Source organism: Apodemus sylvaticus, chromosome 18 (genome assembly GCF_947179515.1).
Source record: "Apodemus sylvaticus chromosome 18, mApoSyl1.1, whole genome shotgun sequence".
In the NCBI taxonomy this organism is placed as follows: domain Eukaryota; kingdom Metazoa; phylum Chordata; class Mammalia; order Rodentia; family Muridae; genus Apodemus; species Apodemus sylvaticus.
The window spans coordinates 66458621-66485386 of record NC_067489.1 but is presented as its reverse complement, the minus strand read 5'-3'; the positions used below and the strand labels follow the sequence as shown (position 1 = coordinate 66485386).

At 44.2% G+C, this 26766-nt stretch overlaps 1 protein-coding gene and 1 pseudogene across 5 annotated transcripts in view; both read right to left on the bottom strand.

Moving 5' to 3' along the window:
* The window catches only part of Ints10 (integrator complex subunit 10), a 34356-nt gene extending 8071 nt beyond the window's left edge, over positions 1 to 26285 (bottom strand). For 3 of the 5 annotated variants that reach the window (XM_052162080.1, XM_052162079.1, XM_052162078.1), the window contains exons 1-14: positions 26081 to 26285; positions 25546 to 25613; positions 23608 to 23711; positions 22515 to 22654; positions 16322 to 16403; positions 14964 to 15104; positions 13134 to 13305; positions 10441 to 10610; positions 9541 to 9674; positions 7282 to 7435; positions 5996 to 6078; positions 4238 to 4390; positions 3602 to 3710; positions 3 to 82 (exon numbers count right to left, since the gene is read on the bottom strand). In XM_052162080.1, coding sequence (XP_052018040.1) covers positions 3 to 82; positions 3602 to 3710; positions 4238 to 4390; positions 5996 to 6078; positions 7282 to 7435; positions 9541 to 9674; positions 10441 to 10610; positions 13134 to 13305; positions 14964 to 15104; positions 16322 to 16403; positions 22515 to 22654; positions 23608 to 23711; positions 25546 to 25613; positions 26081 to 26278 — 1788 coding nt within the window. In that variant the 5' untranslated portion in view covers positions 26279 to 26285. Of the gene's footprint in view, positions 1 to 2; positions 83 to 3601; positions 3711 to 4237; positions 4391 to 5995; positions 6079 to 7281; positions 7439 to 9540; positions 9675 to 10440; positions 10611 to 13133; positions 13306 to 14963; positions 15105 to 16321; positions 16404 to 22514; positions 22655 to 23607; positions 23712 to 25545; positions 25614 to 26080 lie in introns of all 5 variants that reach the window. The other 2 variants (XM_052162082.1, XM_052162077.1) reach the window with 1 other exon arrangement.
* On the bottom strand, positions 18564 to 21410 carry LOC127668443 (60S ribosomal protein L10-like; annotated as a pseudogene).
* Positions 26286 to 26766: the final 481 nt, after the last annotated feature.

The following is a 26766-nucleotide window of genomic DNA, read 5'->3' as shown; positions in this document are numbered from 1 at the left end:
ACCTTAAAGCAGGCTAGCAGCAAGTGCAGGCAGTATGGCATAATAGCCTTACTGGTACAGGGCAGAAGCTTCAGATCCAAACCTACCAAAAGGCCAGACTGTGAGTGAATGTTAACCATCAAAGACAACAGTTTAACAAACAGATGTTTCACATGCTCCTCAACAAGATAAACCAATCACAGAACTTGAGACAGCAGACAATAATACATTTTGTAATGACACTGATTTTTTGATCTCTAGAGTTCATTTCTCAATTTTCTTTCCTACTCTATCAAATAACTATTATATTTCAAATACGTACAATGTTATATAAAGGGAATCTCACAAACCCAGTGTGCTTGTCACTCAGCTTCTGTGAGTGTATAAATATCTAGCCTGCATGTGTTTAGTACCCGTGGAGGTCAGAGATGGTGCTGGGTCTCCTGAGCCGCCATCTCCGGCTGGGAGTGGAACCTAGGTAATCTGCAAGAGGCCCGGCCCTGGCCGCTCAGGTTTATAAAATGCCTTTAATTTTTAAATTAAACAACTGCCTTTAATTTGTAAAGATTTTAATACAAATTATCCCCAAACCGTAGGGGCTTCTTATACTGTCTTGTCTTTTCCTGTTCCAGGGGTAGACACAATTCCTAGTGTGGTGATCATCTCTTCAATGCAGTCTGCAGGTTCCTGCAACTCCTATGTAATCTGGATGCTTCTGCGTGTGTTTGTATTTACAAAAAACACACATATGTCTGGTATGTTTTCAGTCTACTATGTCAAATGGGACCATAACGTATGTATCTTTTGCAAACTGACTTTTGTGGTTTACCTTCTGTTTCAGGTTAGTCAACAAGGAGTTTCCAGGGTTACAAGGTATTCTATTGCTTACACATATATAAAAGGAAGTCCTTCAGTCATAGATGCCACAGCTGGTTCATAGGATTTCTAAGTTTTCTATTAAACACAATGTTTTCTCGTACACATTTACAGATGACTTCATGGACACGTATAAGAAAACCTTTAAGCAATGACTTTTAAATCAAGATCTCAATCTTTTCCATTATGGACTGTGTTCTTTACATCTTAACTCTTCCTCTACTCAGAGGCAAGAAGTAGCAAGAAAGAAATGTCTTTTTATACACAGGGATCCTCTATGACACAAGATATATCTAAAATGAAATGTTCATCATTTTTCAGTATTTATCCTTTATACTCGAAGGGCAAGAATATTCCATTCCACCAAAAAGAAGCATTTCTCTTTGGAACTCATGACCAAATCTGGAAACCACTGATGAAAGGTAATGGCTAGGGACACGATTCTGAGCAGGGTAATGAGGCGCTCATCCTGGCGAAGCGCACTGCTCCATATTTACTTACTTTCGAAGCGCAAGGACCATGTGTTCTATCACCCCATGTGGGACCAGTGCTAGGCAGCCTTGTCCGGTTCCCGCAGAACCGTGCTGCGCCGTGCCAGTCTCGGGTCACGGGCAGGCTGGCGGCTTTTCAGACGGGCGGTGCCCACCTGCAGCTCTTACTGACTACTGTCGTCCTCCCTGCACTTCCTCCCCTCGGCGCACTGGCTGGCTGTGTCTTGTTCACCTGCAGGATATCACTGAAACTTCTAGATGCCACATTTTTATTGCTTGTAGTTGCTACATAATCTTGTGTCAGTCTGTGACTCACTTTCTTATTCTGCCCAGTCTCCTGGTGGCATTTTGAGTTTCATCTGACTATATTTACCAATGCCTCCTAACAGTCTGCACTCTTTGTAACCGAGGTCCTTCATGCTAGAAGGCATGAAGATTCTTTTTTCAAGATTTCTTTTAAAAGTTTGCAAGTTTTAATTCACATGTAAAATTTAGAAGGGAAACTATCACTGTGTAGCCTGAAGGTGGGGGTCTCACACTCTGTCTTTCACACCCACTGAACTGTAATGTAACCTATCTTCAGCTTTCTGGTTAGTTCCGCTGTTCAACACCTCTTCCAATGCTACAGCACTACTTTACTACACTACAGCTCTACAGCTGTGATCCTGATGTCAGGCTGAGCCAAGGCCACCATCCACATGTCTCTGTTCCAGACACCTGCTTAGTGATGGTCAGAGGGACAGATGGCTCCAAATGTGCTCCAAGTCACTTGCTCCAGCCTGGTGTGCTGAGAGGCCTCCCTCTCCCCACTCAGTTACTTTGGTGTCTTCACTGAGAATCTTTTGACCTGTCTTGTTTGTCTACTTCTTCTTTTCATACACATTACTTATTTAATGTATATGAGTATGATGTCATCATAGGCGAGCACTGGGTCCCATTACAGATGGTTGTTCCATTACTATGTGGTTGCTGGGATTTGAACTCAGGACCTCTGGAAGAGGTCAGTGCTCCTAATTGCTGAGCCATCTCTCCAGCCCATTAGTCTACTTCTTGGTCCTCTATCCCTTCGCCTATATTTTGTTCCTACTATCTTACTAATTAAAGTTAAATAATAAATCTTATGATCAGTTGACAATGGTTTCTTTTTCACAATGTTTTTCACTATTCTGAATTGTACTTCCACATATACAAAATTTCAAAGTTTATGCTTAAAGTTTTTACTTTTAAAATATGCCTGTTGGGCTTTTGCTTGGGATCACATTGAATCTACGAATACACTTGGGGGAGAAAGAGCACTTGAACAGGATCAAGACTTCTGATGAGCATCATTTCAAAGGCTGGTTTCCTTTCTCCCAGAAGTGTCTCATATTCAGTGTGGAGGACCTGTGTGTCTCTTGATCTACATACTTGATTTTTTAAAATGTCATTTTACATCATAAGAAAACATTTACATTTCCAAAAAGCTTATCAGCATAGACAAATTTAATTGCTTTTCACATTGAAATGTTTTAGAAATTTTACTTATTGACATTTTTTTGTGCAAAGATTTTGCTGTTGTTGTGTTAAATATCAAACTTAATTTCCTTTTATCATAATAACAGATTTTTTTTTCTATTTCATTTGGTGTCATGTTTTCTAAGTTGTGCTCATCAGGAACTTTCCTAGTGCATCTAGGATTTTTAATTTCTTGGCATAAAGTTGTTCACAGCTTGTTCTCTTACTGTCCATCTGATATAACCAGGACGTTTTGTGGCACTGCCTTTTTATCCTGATACTGATAACTTGTGAACACGATCTGGACTGATCAATATTGTTAGAATGCTATGCACATTTTCATAGGAATAACTTCTTATTATTTCCCTCTTCTACTTTCTTTATATTTAAGTTGCATATGTAATTCTAATTTCTTAGGTGAAAATTTATAGTTAGCTACATATTAGATTATGGAATAGCATATTAGTAGTATGGAATAAGGTAAGGTCAGAATGTCCCCAGAGGAATATGGTGACAAGCCAAGGGACACACTGATGAGTCTCTTAAGCGTAGTGCTAGGCAACGCTGGAAAGCTGCCCTCAGAGATGACAAACTCATGAAGTGGAAGTCAGGTCTGGAAAAGAGTTACAGCCACAAAGGCCTTAGTTTCCCACAGTGCACTGTGGTGTGATACCACTAGGAAACGTGGTATGTCTTCACACAGGCCCTGAAACTCTGCGGAACTCCATGGACAAAGAGTTAGACCTCACAGTATACTGTACCTTTTCTACACTTGGCCTTTACTTTGGACGGCTCTTCCTGCGACTTCCCACCTTCTTGTATGGGGAGCACCATGTAGCACATCAGATCTAGAACTTTTTCGCATGTCATCTGCAGGAGACAAGACCACAGGTACTAACCCGAAGTGCTAAAGCGAAACCAATAAACACAGCTGCAAACATCTACAGCAGAGAAGCAGGCGGTGTGTGAGAAAAGGTTTGTCCTCCCGTGACCACTGCTCAGTGGTCAACAGTGAATGCAGAGAAAGCCACAGTCAGATTAAGTCTATGAAATGGAGGAAACAATAATCTATTCCTCACTATTAAAACATACCCTGACTTTGTATATACTAATAAGCATACATATTGCCTATCTCTAAACTACATGGCAACTATAAAGACAGTTTGGGATACATGACACCTTGTGTCAAGAAACAACAATAAACAAGTAATACTGAAGCCCAATTTCAGGGAAGTTACACTATAGAAACACCAAGTAAAACAAGATCATTGTGATTTTCAGCAGCAAATTAAGTAACAGGTCTGAGTGGTAAAGTCAAACTCAAGGAAGCATCGACCTGAAAAACCACTACTGGAGAGAGATGTCCCAGGGTGCCATGCGAGCCTCCCGGTACTCACTCTGTACTCCCCCAGAGCAAAGTGACATGTAGCCAGCTGGATGAGCGCCCTCTGGTGTTCCAACGTCCCCTGTCCTGTGATCTGCGGCTGAGAAAGGGATCCTTGGAGAGCTGCCAAGTGATGCAGACTGGAGATTGCCTTCTTATATTGACCCTTGGAAAGACACAAAGGCAGAAAGCATCGACATTACAACACACACACACACACACACACACGCACGCACATACATGCAAACATACTTCTGAGTTTATTATGTAAGAAGTAACAAGATGATCACTTACATGATCATCTCTGGAGGACAGGGAACTTAGCAAGAATCTAATTAATGCTGGATAAAGTTTAGAAGCAGCCATCCTTAGGAACCCCATGGACACCAAGATATGCTCAAGTCCCTACTATAGGACACTAAAGCGCTTGCAGATAACCTATATACATCCTCATATACACATATGGCGAGTGCAATTACCACTAGTTTACTAAGATAATTAAAATAAATGCTCCACTATAAAATAATGATAGAGGGGAAAGTCTGCACAGGTTTAGTAGAGCCATAATTTGTTGTCCACATTTGGTTTAATCTGTAGGTGTTAAACCTACAATTCTGAGAGGCAACTGTACAAAGACTTTCTGAACCCTGAAAAGCAAATAAAGTAACAGAGCAGGCTAGAGGGCAGCTCAGCTGGGAAAGTGGTTACACCGCAAGCACGGAGACCTGAGCTGGGTCCCTACAGCCGGAGACTGCATGCATTCACGACGGGTGGACTCCGGGGCCTCTCGGAGCCCTGGGCAAGTAAAGGATGGTGTCTCAAAACTCAAGACGGACAGTCCCTGGGGAAGAAAACACCCGAGGCTGTCTTCTGCTCGCCACAGGAGAGCATGAGCGCATACACAAATTAGCACAGAATCTGGGGTAAAGCACATTTTAGATGCGTCATTTCTGTAGAAGCAGCTCACTCCTTCTTAGAAGAACAGAAGCAGCAAGCTGTCCGCGTCAGCATCTGGGGAGACGGTCTACTCTCCCCGTTCTGGTAGCTACAGAAGTGCAGCAGGCTGGATGGCGGCAGGGATGAGGGGCGAAGGGCTTCAACAGGTCACCTTCTAGTGACGTGAAATACTGCTTCCTGGTAACCCCTACGCAGCTACACAGACACTACATGCTGCTTCCTGGTAACCCCTATGCAGCTACACAGACACTACATGCTGCTTCCTGGTAACCCCTATGCAGATACACAGGTACTACATGCTCTCTCTCATATGTGAGTACTGCAGGCAGAGGCCATGAGACTAGAAAGGACTACAAGTAAGGCTAAGAAGAGCCGAGGGAGGGTGGCAGAGCTTTATGATGACAGAGGTGGAAGGTCACGAAGGGGCAGGTGGGTGTTAGAAAAGCGACATAAGCAAATTCTATTTAAATACCATCAGGAAACCAAAAATTCTGTAAGCTGTTTAAAATGGAAAAATATTAGTTACAAACACTAAGAATTACTTATGCCATCTTCAGTGTGTCCAAGGACAGAGATTAATATGTACATGGGGAGTTCTTGCTTCTATAGGGACAATAGGAACATGATTGGGCACAACCAAAGTCACCAAGGTGTCACCGTGAGACACTGGAGATGAAGTGGATTATAACCTCACAACTACAGAATACTACAAGACGGGAGGCAGTGGACTAGCGAGCACACCCCTTATCCTAAGACCAGCTCACAGCACCCCACCCTGCACAGACACAGCAGAGGGAAATGCTCGCCACTCTACCTGGTAGATGATCATATCTGTGAGAAAGATTCTTAGCCATAGCCAGGTGTCCGTCTTCCAAGCCAAACAAATTCTTGTAAATTCTGTGGGAGAATTCAAAAGCAAATTCACCCAAACTGGTAAACCCAGAGGCAGCAAAGGTAAAACACACACACACTAAAAAAAGATGGACGGGGGGGGGGGGGGGGCTAGAAAAGGGGAAATCATTTGAAATGTAAATAAATTATATCGAATAAAAAAAATAACAATAAAAAAAAAAAAGATGGACCGTTCCTCTTACAACTGTTCTAGATTTTCTAGTAGGCAGTGACACCAGGGACACCTCTCGCTGACATGCAAGGACGCCTTTCTCACACTATACTACTGAGGCGTGCATGTGCACCATGGCGAGGTGGGGAGGAGGGCACAATGGCAAGACTGGGGTCTCCCTTTCACCTAACGGGTGGGTCCCAGACACCAGCCCAGCTGGCGAGTGCCTTTACCCCCTGGGCCCTATCACCAGCCCACAGGATTTCTATACACCAGCATCTGTGAGCATGTATTAAATGCCAAGAAGTATACATCCCACGCACCACCCCATGTATCTCATTTTGTTTTCTAAGACAAGGTTTTATGTAGTTGCATTAGCCTATTTATCTTTTTTTAAGAAAAGATGATTTATAACTAAAGAAAATTTCTTTCAAAATAATCACACGCATATCCACAATAATAAATAAAACAAAAGAAACTGAGGCTATCTTCTCTTAGAAAACATAATGCAACCTCTCTGACGTGGGGATGCCTGGCCGTGTGACAGGAGGCGACGGGAGGCATGGCCACTGCCTAGCAGGAAATTAACGAACCCCCATTTTCACAGGAAAGAAAAATTATTGGGTAGCAAACCCAGACTCAGGAAGATCTCTGTCAGTTCAAGGCCAGCCTGGTCTACATAGCAAGTTCCAGACCAGCCAGACATAGTGAGATTCTGTCTCAAGAAAGATTCTGGGTTTTCTCCACTTTTCCAAGGCAACAGGGCTGATGGCAGACAAGACCCGCACTGCTGAGCACAGCAGCTTGGGGAGAAGGGAAACTGCAGGAGGGAGGTGGGAGACCTGCAGACAGGGAGAAACCAAACACTGTCCTTCCCACTCCGCCCGACCCTGAGGGTAATACTTGGTCTAGTGGGGCTTAGAGGTGAGTGGGTATCTAGTGGAAAGGAGTGAATACCTGGACCCGGCTCGCTGAGCTATGAGCTGACATTAAGAGATTACAGGATGCTGACAACAACAAGCACACACTGCGCTCACCTTTGTCAAGGAACTCCAGAGAGTACAGTAACTCCCAGCTTTCCCTGGCCAGTTTGAAGCTCTCTAGTACTTCGATGGAGTTGCTGAGGTCAGCTTTGCCAACGACAATGTGCCGATTTCTGCCTTTCGCTGAGCACTCTTCGTCATCTGAACTCTGCTTGTGGGACGGGAAGAGTGTGCGTCATTGAAGGTGATTAAGGGAAATCATTGACTGAAACATTAGTCTGCGTTCTGAACACTGTCTTCTACAGCTTTTATATCAACGTGCACAGCCTGTCTAAATTAGCACTGATCTCTGATGATCAAAGTATGATTTTTCATCTTTACATTCTCATGCAGTCAAGTTGTGCTTTTAAAATTGTTTGTTGGTTTCTGAAGAGAAAAATTTTATAAATCCAAAACAAATCAACTTAATAAAAGTCAAATCAAAGCAGATCCTTAAACTGAGAGTGTCTAAGTGGCACTTGCTGTAGTTTCCTTTCCTTAGTATGTGACATTAATTTGGTTCCTCAGGACAGTCTGTTACACAGTAGATGAACTTCCTCCTCATGAGTGCCCCTCTTGCTCTGCACTTAAGTCCAGGCCCAGACCCATGCCACCCTCTGCTCTGCTGTGAGGTGTGAGTCAGGAATGTCCTCAGTGATTTACAGGCGAGATGTCTATTACTCTCCATTTCATGTCATACAGAAGCGAGAGAACTGTATATAACTCCCTCACTGCCATAACTCACGGGGCACGGCTGGCCGTGCTGCCCAAACAGCCCAGTAAAACAGGTTACAGAACTTCGCGCTGTAAAACTTTCTTCAATCAGGTATTCTACCAAATCACTTTACCAGGTCAACAGCCACTTAAGTGGTCCCAGCTTTTTACCACACTCAGATCAGTATAGTATGTAGGGAGGCTTTGGTGGAGCAGTTCCTCCCCAGCCGGTCTCACATAAGATTCCCTCTGCCTCGGGCGCTTCTGTTCTTCAAAAATGATAAAAACCCCTCATTCATACATATTATTTTTATTATCTTTAATTGTTTATAGGTGTACGTGTGCTTGTGCCTGCAGAAGCCAGGAGTGTTGAATTCCCTAGAGCTAGAGTTAGATGGTTGAGTTACCTGACATGGGTGCTGGGAACTAAACCCTGGTCCTCTAGAAGAGCAGCGAGTGCTGTTAACCACTGAGCAATTTCTTCAGTTCCAGGTGCCTGCTGTCTAAAGGACTTTCCCTCTGCTTCAGACTTCAGTGTTCTGCTGCCCCTTCCACTTCAGGAATGACACACTGACACACATGCCCATGCCCATTCACACACACATACACACACACACACACACACACACACACGTTTCACCAACAAACTCTGGCCTCTGTACATCCTATTCCATTAGAGTTCTGTTCCATTGCAAGTGGTGATGAACTAAGACACCATTTACTATGATAAATGGTGAATTCTACAGTGTTGCAACCCATGAAAGACAGTTCTGCTTCCAAATTAGGCCAGACACTTATGAAAGAACCCCAGTTTTGGGGGAAGACAGTACAGCATTCTGAGCAGCATGCAGAAGTTTGAGAAGTCCAGCTTGAAAGGCATGTGGACACTGACACTCCACTGTCAGGAGGAGGAGGCGCTGATGCAGGAGTCATGGGCGGAGGGAACACACACGTGTGTGTGTGTGTGTGTGTGTGTGCCTAAAAGCACAAGCACCGTTTGGTCGGCTCCCAGGCCCATGACATGAGCTGCTCAGTGAGCCTCAGTGGGCCCCTTCTGAAGCCTGATGCAAGTCTTCCTGCATCTGTGGGGCTGAGCAGGCTGCGTTTCCATCCTGAGGTCAACCTCCATCACAGCATCCTAGTCCAGCAGCCGACAGTTCCCAGGTGGCTTTATAAATTTAATCAACACCAATCAGTCAAAACATGGTTAAGTAACTCAAAACAGGACTCCTCGACCTTGCCATTTTCAGGCTGCTGGCTGTTGTGCGTGGTGTGAGATGATTGGCCCTAGCCCCAGCTTCTACCCACCAGATGGCAGTTACCAATCTTTCCTCACAGAGCCACAGCTGTGCCAACCAAAAACATCTCCAGACATTGTCAAATGAACCAGGGAGACAGAAGGGGTGCAAACCTGCCTCCACTGAAGGCAACTAACTTATACTTAATTATACTATCATTTAATAAGTTGTATTATTTTAGCTCCAAAAATCACATTTTACAAAGATTCCTCTCTGGCAAATGATACACACAATCTGTTAGCAATTAAGAGGAAAGGGTTACCATGGTTTTTTCTCTTCCCTCAGCTAGCTTCCTCTTCTTGTGTATGTGTTTACTGCGATCAATTTCTACATCACCATACACATTGGCTACGTCTTCCAGAAGAACTAGTGGAACCTGGCTTGGGGCGTTAGGACCTGTGCAAAGGACACACATGAGCATTAGAATAAGTGACAAAGAGAGCAGTGAGCGCGAGGAGGAGCAGGAGGTCAAGTGTCATATAAAGCTTTTAAACCTAAGCCCGTGTGCCTGAGTAAGTGCGGGAGCGCACACGAACACACACAGACAGGACAAGGCGGGGGTCGTCGCTGAGTCGTTTATAAGGTGTTCCTTCAGTGCTGAACAAATGACGGCTCCTTCTCTGCCTGTGTTTGTATGTATCTGTGGTTAAGCAATGACCACGTAGTACAAAATGATCATGAATGTTACATGCACATCCTAACTACATGCTCCAAGCAAACCCAGAACATATGAAAAGCCGTAAGTCAACATACAATAAATATAATGTACAGTTTATTTAAATCTTTGCCTACTGTGCTGTATTCATAAAAATCTGTTTTCAGGGGTTTGTTCTGAATTTTGCGTTTAGGGCTCTTTGAGAAAGGCTGTCCTTGAACCTTGATGCTGCATTCTCATGCTCCTTTCAAACAGAGGAATCAGTATCCCTGTTTAGTTTTATATGACCACTCTAGGTCTTAATGTAGAAATTCCTAGTGAAAGATATTTATATACAAACTTAAGCCAATCTAGACTGAATAAAGCCATCAACAGTAAAGAGTACTGGTACTACCCTACAGCTGTAGTCTCACAGCACTGGTGGAGGTAGGACATTGTAAAACTTGTCTCCTTCCTACCTGCACTAAGCCGATATCCTGGGTTTAACCCCACACCGTGTGCACTGACCTTGGAAGAGAGAGGGCTGTATGCTGCTGACGTACTGGAACGCACTCTTGAAGAACACCAGCAGCGTGGAGTAGAGCACTTGGTTTTTATAGTTGGTGTGAGCTTCGCTGTCGAAGCTGTTCATGTATCTGCAGAGCTCCTTCATGCGGTGCAGCATGTCGCCGCAGCTCCTGACAGGGAGGGACAAGGTTCGCCTTACTGCCTGTGCAAAGGCTCGGGGTACAAGCTCCCACCGGAGAAGGCCCGCACTGGCCGGAGGCAAGCAGCCATGAGAAGCTTTAAGGACACTTTAAAACGAAGCTGTAAAAATGACTTTTATGATTTACTTTTGTTCTATGTGCATCAGTGAGTTGGCCTGCATGAATGTCCGTGAGAGTGCTGAGTCCCCTGGAGCTTACACATGGGTGCTGGGAATCGAACCCAGGTCATCTGCTCTTAACTGCTAGGCCATGCCTCCAGCCCTTAAAAAAACTATACAAATTCATATGGTATATTGTGATATTCTGATATGATCAAATGAGGGTAATGAACATGTCTAGCTCCTTAAACATTAAAACAATTATATATATACATATATTTTTTCCACATAAAAGACCATTGTCTTGTAACATTTTAATACATGTGTACCATATAGAGATCAAACCAGGGAAATTAAATTTCTTTCTTTCTTTCTTTCTTTCTTTCTTTCTTTCTTTCTTTCTTTCTTTCTTTCTTTCTTTCTTTCTTTCTTCCTTCCTTCCTTCCTTCCTTCCTTCCTTCCTTCCTTCCTTCCTTCCTTTCTTTTTTTATGGTTTTTTCGAGACAGGGTTTCTCTGTGTAGCCCTGGCTGTCCTGGAACTCACTTTGTAGACCAGGCTGGCCTTGAACTCAGAAATCCACCTGCCTCTGCCTCCCAAGTGCTGGGATTAAAGGTGTGCACAACCACCGCCTGGCTTAAATTTCTTTTTGAGACAGAGTTTACTATATTGTCCTGGCTGGTCTGGAACACACTATGTAGCTATGTAGCCGTGATTGGCCTTGATCTCACAGAGATCTACCTGCTCTTCTCCCTGAGTGCTAGGATTAAAGGCACGCGATGGCCCTTGGGTATTTAGGTTTCTGCTTTCATATGATTACTTGGGAAACGTTAAGCTCCTCTACTCAAACTATGTAAATTAAGCAGCATAACAAGCGGTTACAGAGCTGTGGTTCAGCAGTAGAGAACTTGGCCCAGCATTATCAAGAACCTGGGTTCAATTCTCAGCACCACACAGAAGGGACATTATTGTGTGTTACCATCATCTTCTGCTCTGTGGGACACCAGAAGTCCAAATGTAATTTGTTAACATCCACATAAAAGGGAACACAGTGAATCTGTCTGTCTGACTTTATTCATGTCATCTAGGCCCATCCATTTTGCTAAAAATAATGTACTATGATGCTTTACAGCTAAGTAATACTGTAATATATCTGTATCACACATTCACAGTTTATCTATTCATGGGCATTTAGATTGATTCCATATCATAGCCACTTGGAAAGCTACTGTAACAAACATAAATATGCAGATGTCTCTCTGATATGCTAATTCCCTTTAGAAACAGCAGCTGGGTCGTAAGGTGGGTTTACCCTCAGATTATGTCCCGCACACTGCTTTGCATAATAGCTCTACTAATTTACACTCCTCCCAACAGCTCGGTGTTAGTTTTTCTCCATGCTAACGATTTATTTCTCATCTTTATATCACTTCAAGTTCTTCTGAGACACATTTACTCATATTAAAGTTATTCCTTATTGTTGGCATGAGTGGTGAATTCACCTTTCTGACCTGGAGCTGTGAACAAAGAACCTCATGACAGAAGCATGCCAGGTTAACTCCTCTGCCTGACTTCACACAGACCAAGCTCTGAACATCATCCCTTTTTAAAATTATTTTGTTACTACTTCTACTACTACTACTACTGCTACTATTATTGTAAGTCAGGGTTTCTCTGTGGCTGTTATTACTATATTATTATTATTTTATTTTTATTATTATTAAGTCAGGGTTTCTCTGTCAAGCACTGGCTATCCTGAAACTCACTCTGTAGATCCAGGCCTTGAAGACTGTTTTCCAGCAGCACTGTTGTATTGTGTGCGTACGTGTGCGTGCGTGCGTGTGTGTGTGTGTGTGTGTGTGTGTGTGCGTGCGCGCGCGCGTGCGTGTGTGTATGTGTGTGCACACGTGCGTGCGTGCGTGCGTGCGTGTGTGTGTGTGTGTGTGTGTGTGTGTGTAGCAGTGTACGGGTGGTATTACAGTAACTGCATGTGCATGTGAAGACCTGAAGCTGATGTCAAAAGTCTTTCTTGGTCACTTTCCCACAGTTTATTGAGAAAGGGCTCTCAGTGAGGCTGGTCCAAGCCAGTTCAAGCTTGTGTGGCTGGTCAGTCTGCTCCAGGAGTTCCATCTCAGCCTCCTTAGTGCTGGGATACAGGCAGCTGTCGCCTGCCCAGCTTTAGTCTTGGTCCTCACACTTGTACAGGAAGCAATCGCCCTTCCCCATCCAATTATAGGCGTTTACCCTTCAGTGAGGATAAAAGTCTACCCTCTTCTCTGGCATAATTTCCCCCAAAGAAGTGTATCTGCCTGTGATACTGATTTTTTTAACAAACTGGTCTTGTTTTCTAACCAACAAAAGCTTTGATAAGCAATCTAGAAACAAACTCTTCATTACCGTCTTCCTTTATCCACCTGCCATTCGCATCTCATTCCGACAACATTCAGAATCTTAAACAGCCTCTCCCAGGGGTCTACAATGTGGGATGATTTCTCAGTCAGTCCTTCTATGATGTACTTCTGAGAGCTACGTTTGCTAGGCGACATTAAATCAGATGTATCTTGTGCACCTGAGGCATGAGAAAAAGTAGCCTACAGTTAGTATCACTACTTATTTATATGGTACTTGACAGAGGAAAAAAATCTGACTCTTCATTCACAAAAGTACTGTACATCACAATAGGGGGAAAAGCTCATAGAGACAGGAAAAAACACACACACACAAAACCCAAAACCCAGTAAGCTACAATTATTACTACTTCTGTGGCACTGGATAGCGAAGATGAAGATCTCAGTCTTCACTCAGAAGGATGACTTCTGACCCTGACAGTCAGCAGCCCAGTGCCCTAAGGGGGTCCCCCATGCTGGGACTGAGACGCTGCAATCACCCAGGAGCAAAGAGCTAGGGAAGAGGCCAGAGAGGAGCCGGCGGTGCTGCAGAAGAACTCCAGGCTCTTCACCGCTCCCCACCAAGGCTGGACAGGACAGACACCCAAAGGTCCTCACAGAGCAGAGCACAAGGAATGCTGAGAGGGAAATCTGAGATAAAACAATTAAGAATGCCCAAGCAAAGCATCAGGGGCACAGGCCTGAAAAGGTCACAGTTCCTCAAGGAGCCCACAGGTCCGGCTCCCAGGAGCTAGCCCGTGCTGCTCAGGGCTAAGATGGGGCCTGGGGGCAGCAGACAGGTCGGGAGCAGATCACTGAACACTCCGGCCTTTGTTGTTGTTGTTGTTTCAATGGCTGCTCACTGAGGGGCAGAGTTTTGGATGGTTCTCTCTTTTTTGTCTTCCCTTCTTTTGTTGTGTTAGAAAGCTTTATTTTTCTTAATTTGTAACATTTTAATTAAATTATAATTACATAATTTTCCCTTCCCATTGCTCCCCACAATGTCTGGCCCCCAACCATAAAGTATAAAACATGAAAAAAAATTCCTAGCAAAACAGCTGTGAAGTCCCAAGGAGACTATTTTTCTAGCTAAGCAATGTGTTTAAGAATTAGAGTCAAAAAGTTTTTTTTTTTAAATAAAAAACTTTAAAGTTATAACAGTAATTTATTAGTAAAGAAAGACAAAACTTTTAATACATTGTGTGTAGGCTGAGTCTACAGCGTCCATAAGTCCACAGCTACAGGCAGGGAATTGAGGCCTTCACTTCCCCGAAGCTTCCGCCTAGTCAACGTCCAGTCCTGCAAGCGCCACCTATGGCAAGTGCCACAATCAGGTGCAGCGACCGACCGTCCGTCACATACAATGTCCTTTTAGGAATTCTCTACGTTTAGGACCGCTGAGACACACAAACAGCAGGCGTCCCTGTTGTCTACAGTACTCAGTACAATGACTGTCCTGCTCTGTCTTAGGGGCCATGGGCTATTGGGCATGGACGTGAGCCCACGGCACAGTGGACTATACCATCTAGCTTGGTACACCTATGCTGATCATACAGTAAAGCTGCTAACGGCACACGTGTGGGATGACTGTCGTGGCTGGTCAAAGCAGGAACTGGTGTCTGAACCTGGCACCCTGTGATGCTTAGCCACCAGACGATTTCAGTCAAGGGGGTAGAACTGATTACAGAAAAAATCTCAGTTCTTAATTATTATATACTTCTTTTCCTAGAGGCATGTTTTAGAAAAACTACCAAAGTAGCACACATCCAGAGAGTGACAACTGGTGGGACTTCCTTCAGCAAAGCCAGTCTCAGCAGGGTTGTGGGATGCTTGCACCTACCTTGATGCTGATTTTCTAACTGTGTGGACCGAGTGACATAGTTGATGTAAAATTCAGCTGCTTTGTTCAAGTATTTATATAGCAGATTGGCAGGCAGGCGAACATCATGGTTGTTGATTATTAGAGGAAGGACATCGCAAACTGTTGAAGGGAGGAAACAGACTGATCAGGCTAGTTACACTAGAGTTCACACAGAAACTAATTCATTTTCCTGTTTACTGAACTTAGCATCTAAAATATATAGGGGAAAGAAATCGCTTATGGCACAACTGTTTAAATCAGCTGTCCAAACAGACATGAGTGGAGGGGGGCAGGCAGGAAGGAACATGCCCCGCCCTGGGAATGACACTGTAGTGTAAGAGAGATCTGCCACTGGCCTTCCAGGAGACTCCAGTGTCCAGGACCAGGCTTCATATGCACACATACGCAATACACATGCTAATGGCCAGGCTTGATATGCACACATATGCAATACACATGCTAATGGCCAGGCTTCATATGCACACATATGCAATATACATGCTAATGGCCAGGCTTCATATGCACACATATGCAATACTCATGCTAATGGCCAGGCTTCATATGCACACATATGCAATACACATGCTAATGGCCAGGCTTTAGATGCACACATATGCCATATACATGCTAATGGCCAGGCTTCAGATGCACACATATGCTATACACATGCTAATGGCCAAGCTTCATATGCACACATATGCTATACACATGCTAATGGCCATGCTTCATATGCACACATATGCAATACTCATGCTAATGGCCAGGCTTCAGATGCACACATATGCTATACTCATGCTAATGGCCAGGCTTCAGATGCACACATATGCTATACACATGCTAATGGCCAAGCTTCATATGCACACATATGCTATACACATGCTAATGGCCATGCTTCATATGCACACATATGCAATACTCATGCTAATGGCCAGGCTTCAGATGCACACATATGCTATACTCATGCTAATGGCCAGGCTTCATATGCACACATATGCAATACTCATGCTAATGGCCAGGCTTCAGATGCACACATATGCTATACTCATGCTAATGGCCAGGCTTCAGATGCACACATATGCTATACTCATGCTAATGGCCAGGCTTCAGATGCACACATATGCCATATACATGCTATCAGAGATTTGGCATTTTAAATAACATTCAACTAAGACTTGTTTAAAATGCTTTGCAGCTTGAGAAAATAAGAGCAGGATTAAATGTTATGACAAGGAGCTCATTTGCTGTGTATGGGACTTAACCCCTGAAATGACAATTCCAGGTATTCCACTTACTCCAAAGAAATATACAAAATATACAAAATATACAACATTTCTTACCAAATAGCTTTCTAAAGCAGTTAACAGGAGATTCTTGTTCTTCAATGGTCTCGGCTTCCAGCAGTGCTTCTCCGAGGCCAACCTGTTTCAGAATAAAAATCACTTAAATGTGCAGTGTACGATGTCAGAATTACAGGAAGAAGCAGTATTCGCTGATTTAGCACGTAGATTTTTTTTAAAGAAACAAGCAGTTGTACTTTAAGGACTAGAAACATCAGAGTGCATCAGTGACACTGCTGGGAAGATCAAGTTCACTGACTCTGTCCATTCTGGTCTCATTCTGCTCTGAGCTAGCAAAGGTAAAGGGGTAACAAAATGTCCACAGAAACTCCAGCACAACACTGGAGGGAGAATAGATAATGAGAGCTGGAGAGATTTTCTAAGAAACTGGAAAACAACTTTACACTCTGTCAAGACAGGAAAGACTAATAAAGCTTACTCTCGGAGACCGCAGAAAACAACCACACAGTTTGTGAAGCACTGGACAAAATGTCTTGGGTTTCAAGACCACCTTCCTCTCACAGGCACCCTAGCACAGCAGAAAGTCTCTTATCAAAACACAGCCAAGTCATTCTCTTTGCAATACTGTACAGATCTCTGATGGGAGAGCAGAACAGTGCAAAAGATCACATGATAAAGCCATTGCAATGATCAAGACTGTATGGTCCGAGTTGTGTCCTCCAAACTCATATCCACTGAGGACCTAAGAATACATATATTCTGTGTGTGTGTGTGTGTGTGTGTGTGTGTGTGTGTGTGTGTGTGTCTGTATATAGCCATGTGTGGCTTACAATAGGGGCATGGCTTAGGAAATGCATTATTAGGCAATTCCATCACAGAGAATGTATCACAAACCACACTGTCACTGGACGGTACAATTTCACAGGACCACAGTCATGTACATAAACCATCATTGACCAAAATCGCATTACAGGCTGCATGACTGCATAGCTTACCTCCAGAAAAAAAATTCTATGCACATAAAGTTAGCTAAAATGAGGTCATTTTGGAATAGCCAAAATGTAGTGACTGGTATCCTAAAGAATGTCAAGGAGAGACAGAGACACAGAGGCAAGGACCAGATACCAACAGAGCCAAGAACTGGAGTGAACCAGCTAATAACTGACACCGCTGGAAGGAATAGTCCTGGAGCTTTTAGGGGGAATACCAACACCTTCCTTTAGGATTGCCACTTTCAGACTGGTGAGGAAATCCCCCACTTCTGGTGTTCTGTAATGGCAGATGTAGAAAGCTAATCAAGGAAAAAGTTAACTAGGCCAGGCACCAGAAAATGACATGGGCAAAGGTAAGAACAGATTTTGAATAAAAGGAATGAATGTTTTGAACCGTGACAACCCATTGGATACAGGAAGTTACTACGCATTTAGAACTCAGTTTCTCTTGGGGTACACAACACTGTTTACCAATGGCACTCACTACTCATCCTAGACTTAGTGAAGTGCCACACTAGATGAGCCAATGGGGTTCGCAGTGCAGGAACATGTGAAAACGTATCTGTTAAAACTATAAACTATGACCCCTATTTACTTCAACTTCACTTATTTATGGGTCTGGGGTGGTGAATGTGCCATCAAGGCAGGTAGAGATCACAAGACACCTTGCTATAATCGGTTTCCTTCATCCACCATGAGGGACCTAGGGGTGGAACTCAGGCTGTCAAGCGCGGCAGCAAGCATTTCTACCCACTAACCCATCTGGCCAGCACTCTGACTCTCACTTAAACACAAACACATTGTCAAACCCAATGGAAATAGGTGACTTTCTACTATTCAGATTGCCAGTGCATACACACTACTGTTGGCATTTGGGGGACTGTTCCTTAGGCTGATAAGACTGTGCCAGGAGCCATCTAGGAGAGGCAAAAGCTAGCAGATGACTTTTCTGCAGATGGCCCACCATTTCTGCATGGTCTGCGACGGGTAAATTCTGAATTGCAAGGCCTTCAGAAATCCCATCTCTGGGTTTATTCTTATTGCTGATATGCCTTTCCTAGTCATCATAAAATTAGTCTAATAATTCCTGGGCACTAGTGCACCCTACTGGGCAGATTTTCTGCAGATCAACAAAGATGTACTCTTGTGGCAATGCTAAGTAGACAAATTGATGATTTCATAATTCCTGTCTTAGTTAGGATTTTACTGCTGTGAACAGACACTATGACCAAAACAAGTCTTATAAATGACAACATTTAAATGGGGCTGGCTTACAGGTTCAGAGTCCATTGCCATCAAGGCGGAAGCAGGCAGCGTCCCTATAGGCATGGTGCAGGAGGAGCTGAGAGTTCTACATCTTCATCTGAAGGAAGCCAGGTACAGACTGGGCATCCTCAGGCAGCTAGGAGGAAGATTTCTAATCTCTAAGCCCACCCGCACAGTGACACACTTCCTCTAATAAGGACACACCTTCTAATAGTGCCACTCTCTGGGATGAGCATATGCAAAACAACACATTCCACTCCCTGGCCCCCAGTAGGCTTGTTCAAACATGTGTCTATGGGGCCATACCTAAACATAGAATAATGTAAAATACATTTAGCCCAACTCCAAAAGTCCCCGTAGTCTATAGCAGTCTCAACAGTGTTAAAAGTCCAAAGTTCAAGATCTCTTCTGAGATTCATCCAATCACTTAACTATAATCCTCAAAGCAAGACAGGAAACCATCTGGGCAAACTCCAAACTCTGCATCTCCATGTCTGAATACAAAGCAGTCTTTAGATCTTCAACTCCTTTTTCATCTTTGTTGACTACAACAAACTTTTTTCTCCTGGACTTGTTCCACTCCCTGTTAGCAGCTTTCCTTGGCAGGCATCCTGTGGCTCTGGCATCTTTAACATCTTGGGGTCCCCAAGTCAACTTCAGTTTCATAGCTTCTTGTTTCATTGTCTGGGATCCGCACATGATTTTCTTTGTTCCTCCAAAGGGCTGGCGTCACTTCTCCAGCTCTGCTCTCTGTAGCACTCTAAGGCTGATCCACTCCACTGCTGCTGCTGTTCTTGGTACTGGCATCTCCAATATGCTGGGGTCTTCCTCTGCAACTAGGCTTCACCAACAGCCTCTCAGAGGCTCTCTTCATGGTATCAAGCCTCAACTCCTTCACATGACCCCTTTAGTCCTGGGCTCTCAATTACAACTGAGGCTGCACTTTTACCAATGGCCTTCCATGGCCTCTCACAGTGCCAAGCCTCAGCTGTTCTTCATGATGCCTTTATGCCTTCAAAACCAATACTACCTGGGTGGTTCTTACACATTTCCAAGTACAGCTGCAGCATGAGGTACAACCTTGGCTATTTCTGGAACACAGCTTCTGTGTGCCCTCAGAAAACACTTCCCAGAAGATTTCACCTCAGTGATGCTGGTCTCTTAATAATCACTAATTTCTTAGCTCCAGCTAACCAGCATCAATTGTCACAGGAGTCCCTTCTATTTTTCACTCTAAAGCCAGAGACGCAGCCAAAGCTGACATGTTCTGTTGCTTGCTGAGACTAGAACATGCCCCTCCCCCACACCCCCAATTCTATTACCAGCTTTCTGTTTTCCAACTCCCTCTCTGCCTAAACTTGGCTGTCCTGAAACTTGCTCTGTAGATTGACCTTAAACTTAGAAAACTGCATGTCTGTTTCCTAAACCATGGGATTAAAGGTGTGGTTCATCAAGCCTGGATTTAATTTTTTCTTCTCCTAGAACATGCAGTAGGCTGGCCTTGAACTCAGAGATCTGCTAGTCTTTGCCTCCTGGGATTAAAGGCTTATACTACCAAGCCAGGACCTAATTTAGCTGGGTGGGATCTTGCCCCAAGGTCACTACTCCCTTAATTCAATTTAATATCCTTAAACACAGGATTCAGCTCCATTTCACTTCCTGGAACCCCTTTAATACTCCAACCATATTTTTATATTTTCCCTTTCTCAGCTAGCTGTGCTGGTTTAAAATGCTCTCCATGAAACTTAACCAGAGAACAAAGTCTACGATGGGCGTTTCTGAGACTTCCTTTGTCAGTAGAATTAATCTGTCTTCACCTTAGCCTCAGGCAGACTCTTCACACAAGGACAAAAAGTAGCCACATTAACCAAAATACTATAAAAACAGTCACTAGGCCACATACTGAAGTTCTTCTCCACTGAAACCTCTTGGGCCAGGTCTGCACAGTTGAAATCACTCACAGCAAACAAAGTCTTCCATATTCCTACTAGGATGGCTCATTAAGCCCCACTTAAAACACAGTCCCATGACTTTCCAAATCCAAAGTCCCAAAATCCACATTCTTACAAACAAAAGCAAGGTCAGACTTATCACAGCAATATCCCAGTCCCTGGTATCAACGTCTGTATTAGTCAGGGTTCTCTAGAGTCACAGAACATATGGGCAGTCTCTATATAATAAGGGAATTTGTGGATGACTTACAGTCTTTAGTCCAACTCCCCAACAATGGTCAGCAGCAGCTGTGAATGGAGATTTATTATTGAACACGATCTGGTAGGGGAGAACCAGGGTAGAACACTGTGGAATCCTCCAGGGATGCGGGGCTCTCCACTTGTCCAGAGGACCATGATTGGGGGGATATATCTGATACCGCAGACATCGGGAATGAGCTGCTTCTCAGAACCGTGTCTTCAAATTCATCTGCGTTGAACTTGGTGAAGCCCCACTTCTTTGAGATGCTGGTCTTCTGGTGGCTGGAGAACTTGAACTTGGCTTTGCACAGAGCCTCATGTTCCTCATTCTGCAGCTTGGTGCGGATGGACACGATGACCTGGCAGTGTGAACCCAGGCCGCAGTGCCCTGGGGCTTCCCATAGGCACACCTGTCAGGAGCCTGTCAGCCCCAGCGCAGGACAGCATATGCTGATAGGGAAGACATGAAAAGGGCGGGGCCTCAGTTGGATAGGAAAGCCGCCCTGGCCATAACTCTACCATGTATCTGTGGCACAAATACTGGCAGCCTCCAGTGCTTCCCAAGAGAGCAGTTCGTATTTATCTGACACCATGCGGTAATAAAGTGGGAATTCATCAACTTTTGCTTTCTACTATCCCAAGTCAAAGATCCAGATCTTAGTACCAGGCACACCACAGTAGAAATGAGACTGCGTATGGCTTGTTCTTACAATACCAGTAACGCCTTATTGGCGGGGTGTAAGCTGGTTGGGGGGGTGGTGGGGTGGGAGGGGGGAAGGGGGTGCGGGGATGGGAGGGAGGTGGGGGGTGGTGGGGGGGGTGGGGGTGGGGAGTGGGAGAATTTTTTTCTTAACAGAAGCTTTTTTTTTTTTAAACTGACAAGCACGGGCCTTTTTCATACTCAATAAAAAGGCAGAAGTTTTTCTTTCTCTAGCAATAAAGGTGGGAGCTTATATTTCATCCAGAATGAGTGAGTTCTCTCCACGCTGGTGCTTCCTCAATGAAGCCTGCTTGTGGGGGCATTCGCTTCATCCACCATGTCTGTCTGTTTGTCTGTCTGTAAGTAAGTATAGGTGGATGTATGTAAGACTCCATGAATATTTGTGGAGTGGATGAGACAGGCGGCCAGGTCTGGCAAAATATGTGAACATGTCTGTGTGCGTGTGTAAATAAGTGTGTTTCTGTGCAATATGCCTGTGTGAAAGTTTTCCCTTCTGCGAGCATGACTTTCTTTTCCTGGTTCACTAATGGTTAACTGCTCTAAGCCTCCCTCTCACCTGGTCAGCAAGAGGGGCGGCTTCTGGGCAAGGAAGGAGCCTTAGAAATGAATCCTCTACTGAATTCCCTACTGCTACACAGCATATGTTAGTGACCATGGGATTATAAAGTAACTGTATAAAGTAAGACTTAAGTTTTCCAGCACTTATTCACACATAGAGAATTATAAAGTAAGTTTATAAAAAGTTAAGATTTCCAGTACTTATTTAAGCAGAGAATTATAAAGTAAATTATAAGAGAGATAAAGATTTAAGTTTCTTCAGGGAATCACAGAACAGTAGGAAAGTTAAGTTTGTAGCACAGAACAATAAGAGTTACGTTTTCTACAACACCAGAGATCATCAGCCTATGGCCTGCGTCCAATGCTGTGTCCCATTTTAGCAAGTAAGGCTGGGCGGGCCTGTGGCAACTGTGCCTTCTAGAAATGAGCTCTAGTCTGAGCTGGGGACATGACTGCTAAGCAACTGTGGTCTTTTCTTGAAGAACAGGAAAGAGTAAGCCTACCCCGTGCTGCACCACCGTCTCAGGGAAACGCCTCAGCAGCAGCAGCAACATCTCTGATCTTTCCAGCGTGTTGAAGCACTGCTCCGTCACCTTCAGTAACATTTCACACTGGACCCGACCCGGAAGGGTTTCAAATAAACCTGTCAACAACATTTCACCTGTAAAGTTTGTTCTTGTTTTCCACAAAGAAAATAGGCATTTTTTTCGATTCATAAAATACTCAGAATTCATCTGCAAACTAACAGACTTCTGAAACCCAGAGTGTTTGGCACAAGCTGTTTGCTGAATAATCATGAAACATTTGAAGGCTGATGATGCAGGGGGCAGGATTCATCACCGCTAACCACACTAACTACACTAAGAACTTGCTTTAAGTTGAAATAGTCAACACCATCCGTTTACTAATTATATGGAATTGGGAGTCTTTGACTGGCTATAGCAATCAACACAGAAGTTTGATGCTTTTCTCCTCTCTTGGGAAGATCTAGCTGGCTTATCTGTGATGGTTTGGATATGTTTGGCCCAGAGAGGGGCACTATTAGGAGGTGTAGCCTTGTTGAGATAGGTGTGCCACTGTGGTTGTGGGCTTTAATACCCTCATCCTAGCTGTCTGGAAGTCAGTATTCTGCTAGCAGCCTTCAGATGAAGATGTAGAACTCTTAGCTCCTCCTGCACTATGCCTGCCTGGATGTTGTCATGTTTCTGCCTTGATGATAATGGACTGAAGCTCTGAACCTGTAAGCCAGCCCCAATTAAATGTTATCCTTATGAGAGTTGCCTTGGTCATGGTGTCTGTTCATAGCAGTAAAACCCAACTAAGACATTATCTATAGATGTTTTCTGGTTATTGTAAAATACGTTCAAAATACACTCAATCTTCTGATCTTACTGACAGATGACCATCACACAGGGACACGTAAAGTCTTCTAAGTAAATGCTAAAAGGACCAACTGATATATCACTGTGGATTTTCATTGCCTAGAATAAAAGATAATGTATGTCTCACTATGACAGGTGTGCCTGAGATGTCTGCAATAGACATAAGATTCCAGAAGTGGCCATTTATAAATTATTAGACTGAAACTGTACTCACTCCTTAAAAATTGGGTTTGCTTATCTTGTGAGTCATTCCTCAATGCTGACGTTATGATACTGATTTCTCTCCACACCACTGGCTGGTCTGGGAAATTCACAAACCTGTTTTTAAAATGAAGGCATTAAAGTAAGATGTGAAATTCAAACAAGGAAGAATAATAGCATTTAGAGAAACCCATTTTTTCTATAGGTGAATGATTATACCTTTCTGAACCAAGCATATAAATACACAAAAATAATCGATTAGCTTGAAAAAAATTGAGAATACTCATAAAAGTCTCTAGACGTTTTTATGAATGAGGGGCTGCAGATGCAACTCAATCGTTAGACTGATTGCTTATCATGCACAGAGCCCTGGGGTCCATCCCTGTACTCTACATCCCTGTATTCTACATCTGTACAGAACAGATGTGGTTGTGAATGCCTGTAGTCACAATGTTTGTGACATAAAGGAAAGAGATCAGAAAGAAGTTTAAGGTCATCCTCAGCTACTTTAATGAATCTGAACCCACAGCAAACTGGGACACGAGAGACCTGGTCTTAGAAAGAAAGAAAACAAAAGCAAGCCAAGAGCCATCATTCATTCACCGCTTACACTCACACCTTGACCAGTCAGCTCCAGCTCCTGTGGCTGCGTCTTCCCCACCAGGATGGATTCCATCCTTAAACCCTGAGTCAGGACACACCCTGCCTTTCTGAGTTGCTTTCTACCAGTCACAGCAACAGAATAAGTAATACTCTATTAAACAACAACAACAACAAAAACCCCACAAAAGGAAACCACAGGCCACAAATAACCAAAGAGAACAGTCGCAGCGATACTCTACAGTGTTGGTAGTGTGAGGGCACCAACTTAAGAAACAAAATAGTAAGATAACATTTTCCCCATGACACAGGCCTACTGTGTCCCAAATACAGTGGAGGCTAAGGCAATAGGAACATGTGAGTTTGAGTTCAAAACCATCCTGCCAAAAAAAGTGAGATTCCTCTGTCTCATGAGACAGAAAAGGAAAAAAAAAGGTGGCGGTGGAGATGAACATATACAGGTTGGCAAGAATGTGGAAAACTGACAAGTCATATATATATAATATACATATTATATATATGCATATAATATATGTGCATATATATATATATATATAATTTGTGGAAACAGATATTATTTAGGCTATCCTTTTTTATTTTTTATTTTTTTGGTCTTTCGAGACAGGGTTTCTCTGTGTAGCCCTGGCTGTCCTGGAACTCACTCTGTAGACCAGGCTGGCCTCGAACTCAGAAACCTGCCAGCCTCTGCCTCCCAAGTGCTGGGATTAAAGGCCTGCGCCACCACCGCCCGGCTTAGGTTATCCTTTTTAAAGAGTAATTTGATAGATGATGAAATGTACATATCCCTGAGCTACAAAACAATAAAGTACATGTGCAGAACTACCGACATTCCAAACATAATTTTAAAAAAATTTGGAAATTAAACATGCACCCAGAAAGTGGTACATGGTCATGAAGAACATCGTCTGTGCCTACAAACTAGACATAGAGGGTCTACAACAGTGGGTTATGAAAGTACACTTCAGAGTTAGGGCAGAATGGCCTTACTTCTGTAAGCTCCCCAGTGTATGTATGTTTCCATATATGTGTATGGAGACACACAAAACTTAACTCTGGTTTAGAAGGGATTTCACATTTCATTCTATCAATTACTGTCTGAATTTTGAAATGAACCTATGATAAATCACTGGCTAGAAATTTTGGAATTAAAATACAAGAATAAAATAACTGTCTCTGCAGAAGGCCTGTTAGCAATTAAGGCCTGAATTCCGGGTACCAGGTAAGTGGATGATCTTGCAGTGCCCCCAACTACCACTATCAACGGTTAATATCTGAAGAGGGCCCCTTCAGATATCGACAACAGTTCCCAGAACAATCCCAGTTAACTCACATGTCATACAGCAACCTCCCTGCGGTGGCAGTCCTCTCTGCATTCCGTTCGATGGTGTACATCTCATACTGAAACAAGGCAGACAGGGTCAACAGCTCCCACGGCGGTAGCTGGTCCAGCTCCAGCCCACCCGAGGCACTGCCCAGAGGGGGGCCTTCACCCAGAACGCCCACAAGGGAAATGAGAGCCTGGTGGCCCAGAATTCGGTACAGGGACTCTCGGTTCACTCCATCCGCAGGGCTTCTAGGATCAAGTGGAGTAGTAACGTCCCGAAAGAAGCAGGAACTGAACAGATAGATGGCTACTGCCATTGATCAATGAACCTGGGCCCTAGTGCCAAAGATGCACTGTGCAGGATCAACCATGCCTGGACCTACTGTGTGGTCTCCACCTTTGCAGGCGCTGGAGAGGTTGGTCAACTGTCCTGTGGAGAAGGGTAGGAGCGACCTGGGGAGAGGGGCAGTGGCCGTGCAAAGCGCCCAGGGCCACTGGGCTGTGCCAGGTGCTCTCTGCGGACGCGCCCGGCCTGACTCACCTGGATGTTGAAGTCGGCCGGGTAGAGGCTGCGGGCCGTGATCAGCCACGCCTTGGCTGCCCACAGATCCTGGGGCACTAACTCCCGGGCTCGCTGCACCAGAAACTCACAGTCGCCCTGGGCCGACATGGTCCCGGCTTTTAGCCTTTCCGGGAGAGGACTCCAGGGCGCCACCAACCCTAGGTGGCCACTGCGCATGCCCAGAGGCCAGCCAACCACAGGCCGCAGAGGCTCTGCAGAGTTCTCGGGAAACTACGGAATACTGGATTTTCATCTCTCGGATTGCCATCCTCGATGGTAGGGCGCCGCTGACCGCCTGGGAGTATGCGCCAGAGCCAGCTACCCTGTGCACCAGGATCTTGGGTTCTTCTTGGACTCCAAGCCGGGTTCTAAACGTGCTGGACACACGCAGACACGGAACATTGTTCCTTGAGTGTAAACAAACCTGGTTCCCAGGGCTGGGATGTATAGTTAGAAAGTGTCCCGGAGGGCTGGGCCCCTCCATCGCATGCGGAAAGACCCTGGATCATCTGTTGCTTTTGAGCTTTGCCCCCATCACCAGGCAAAGTTTCGCCTGGATCTATTATTTTTCTCCTATACATAAAAATTAGCAATTAGAAGAAGCTCAGCTGGATGTCCGAACCACCTGCCCTGCAAGAGTTAAAATAAAAAAAAAAAAAATCTTT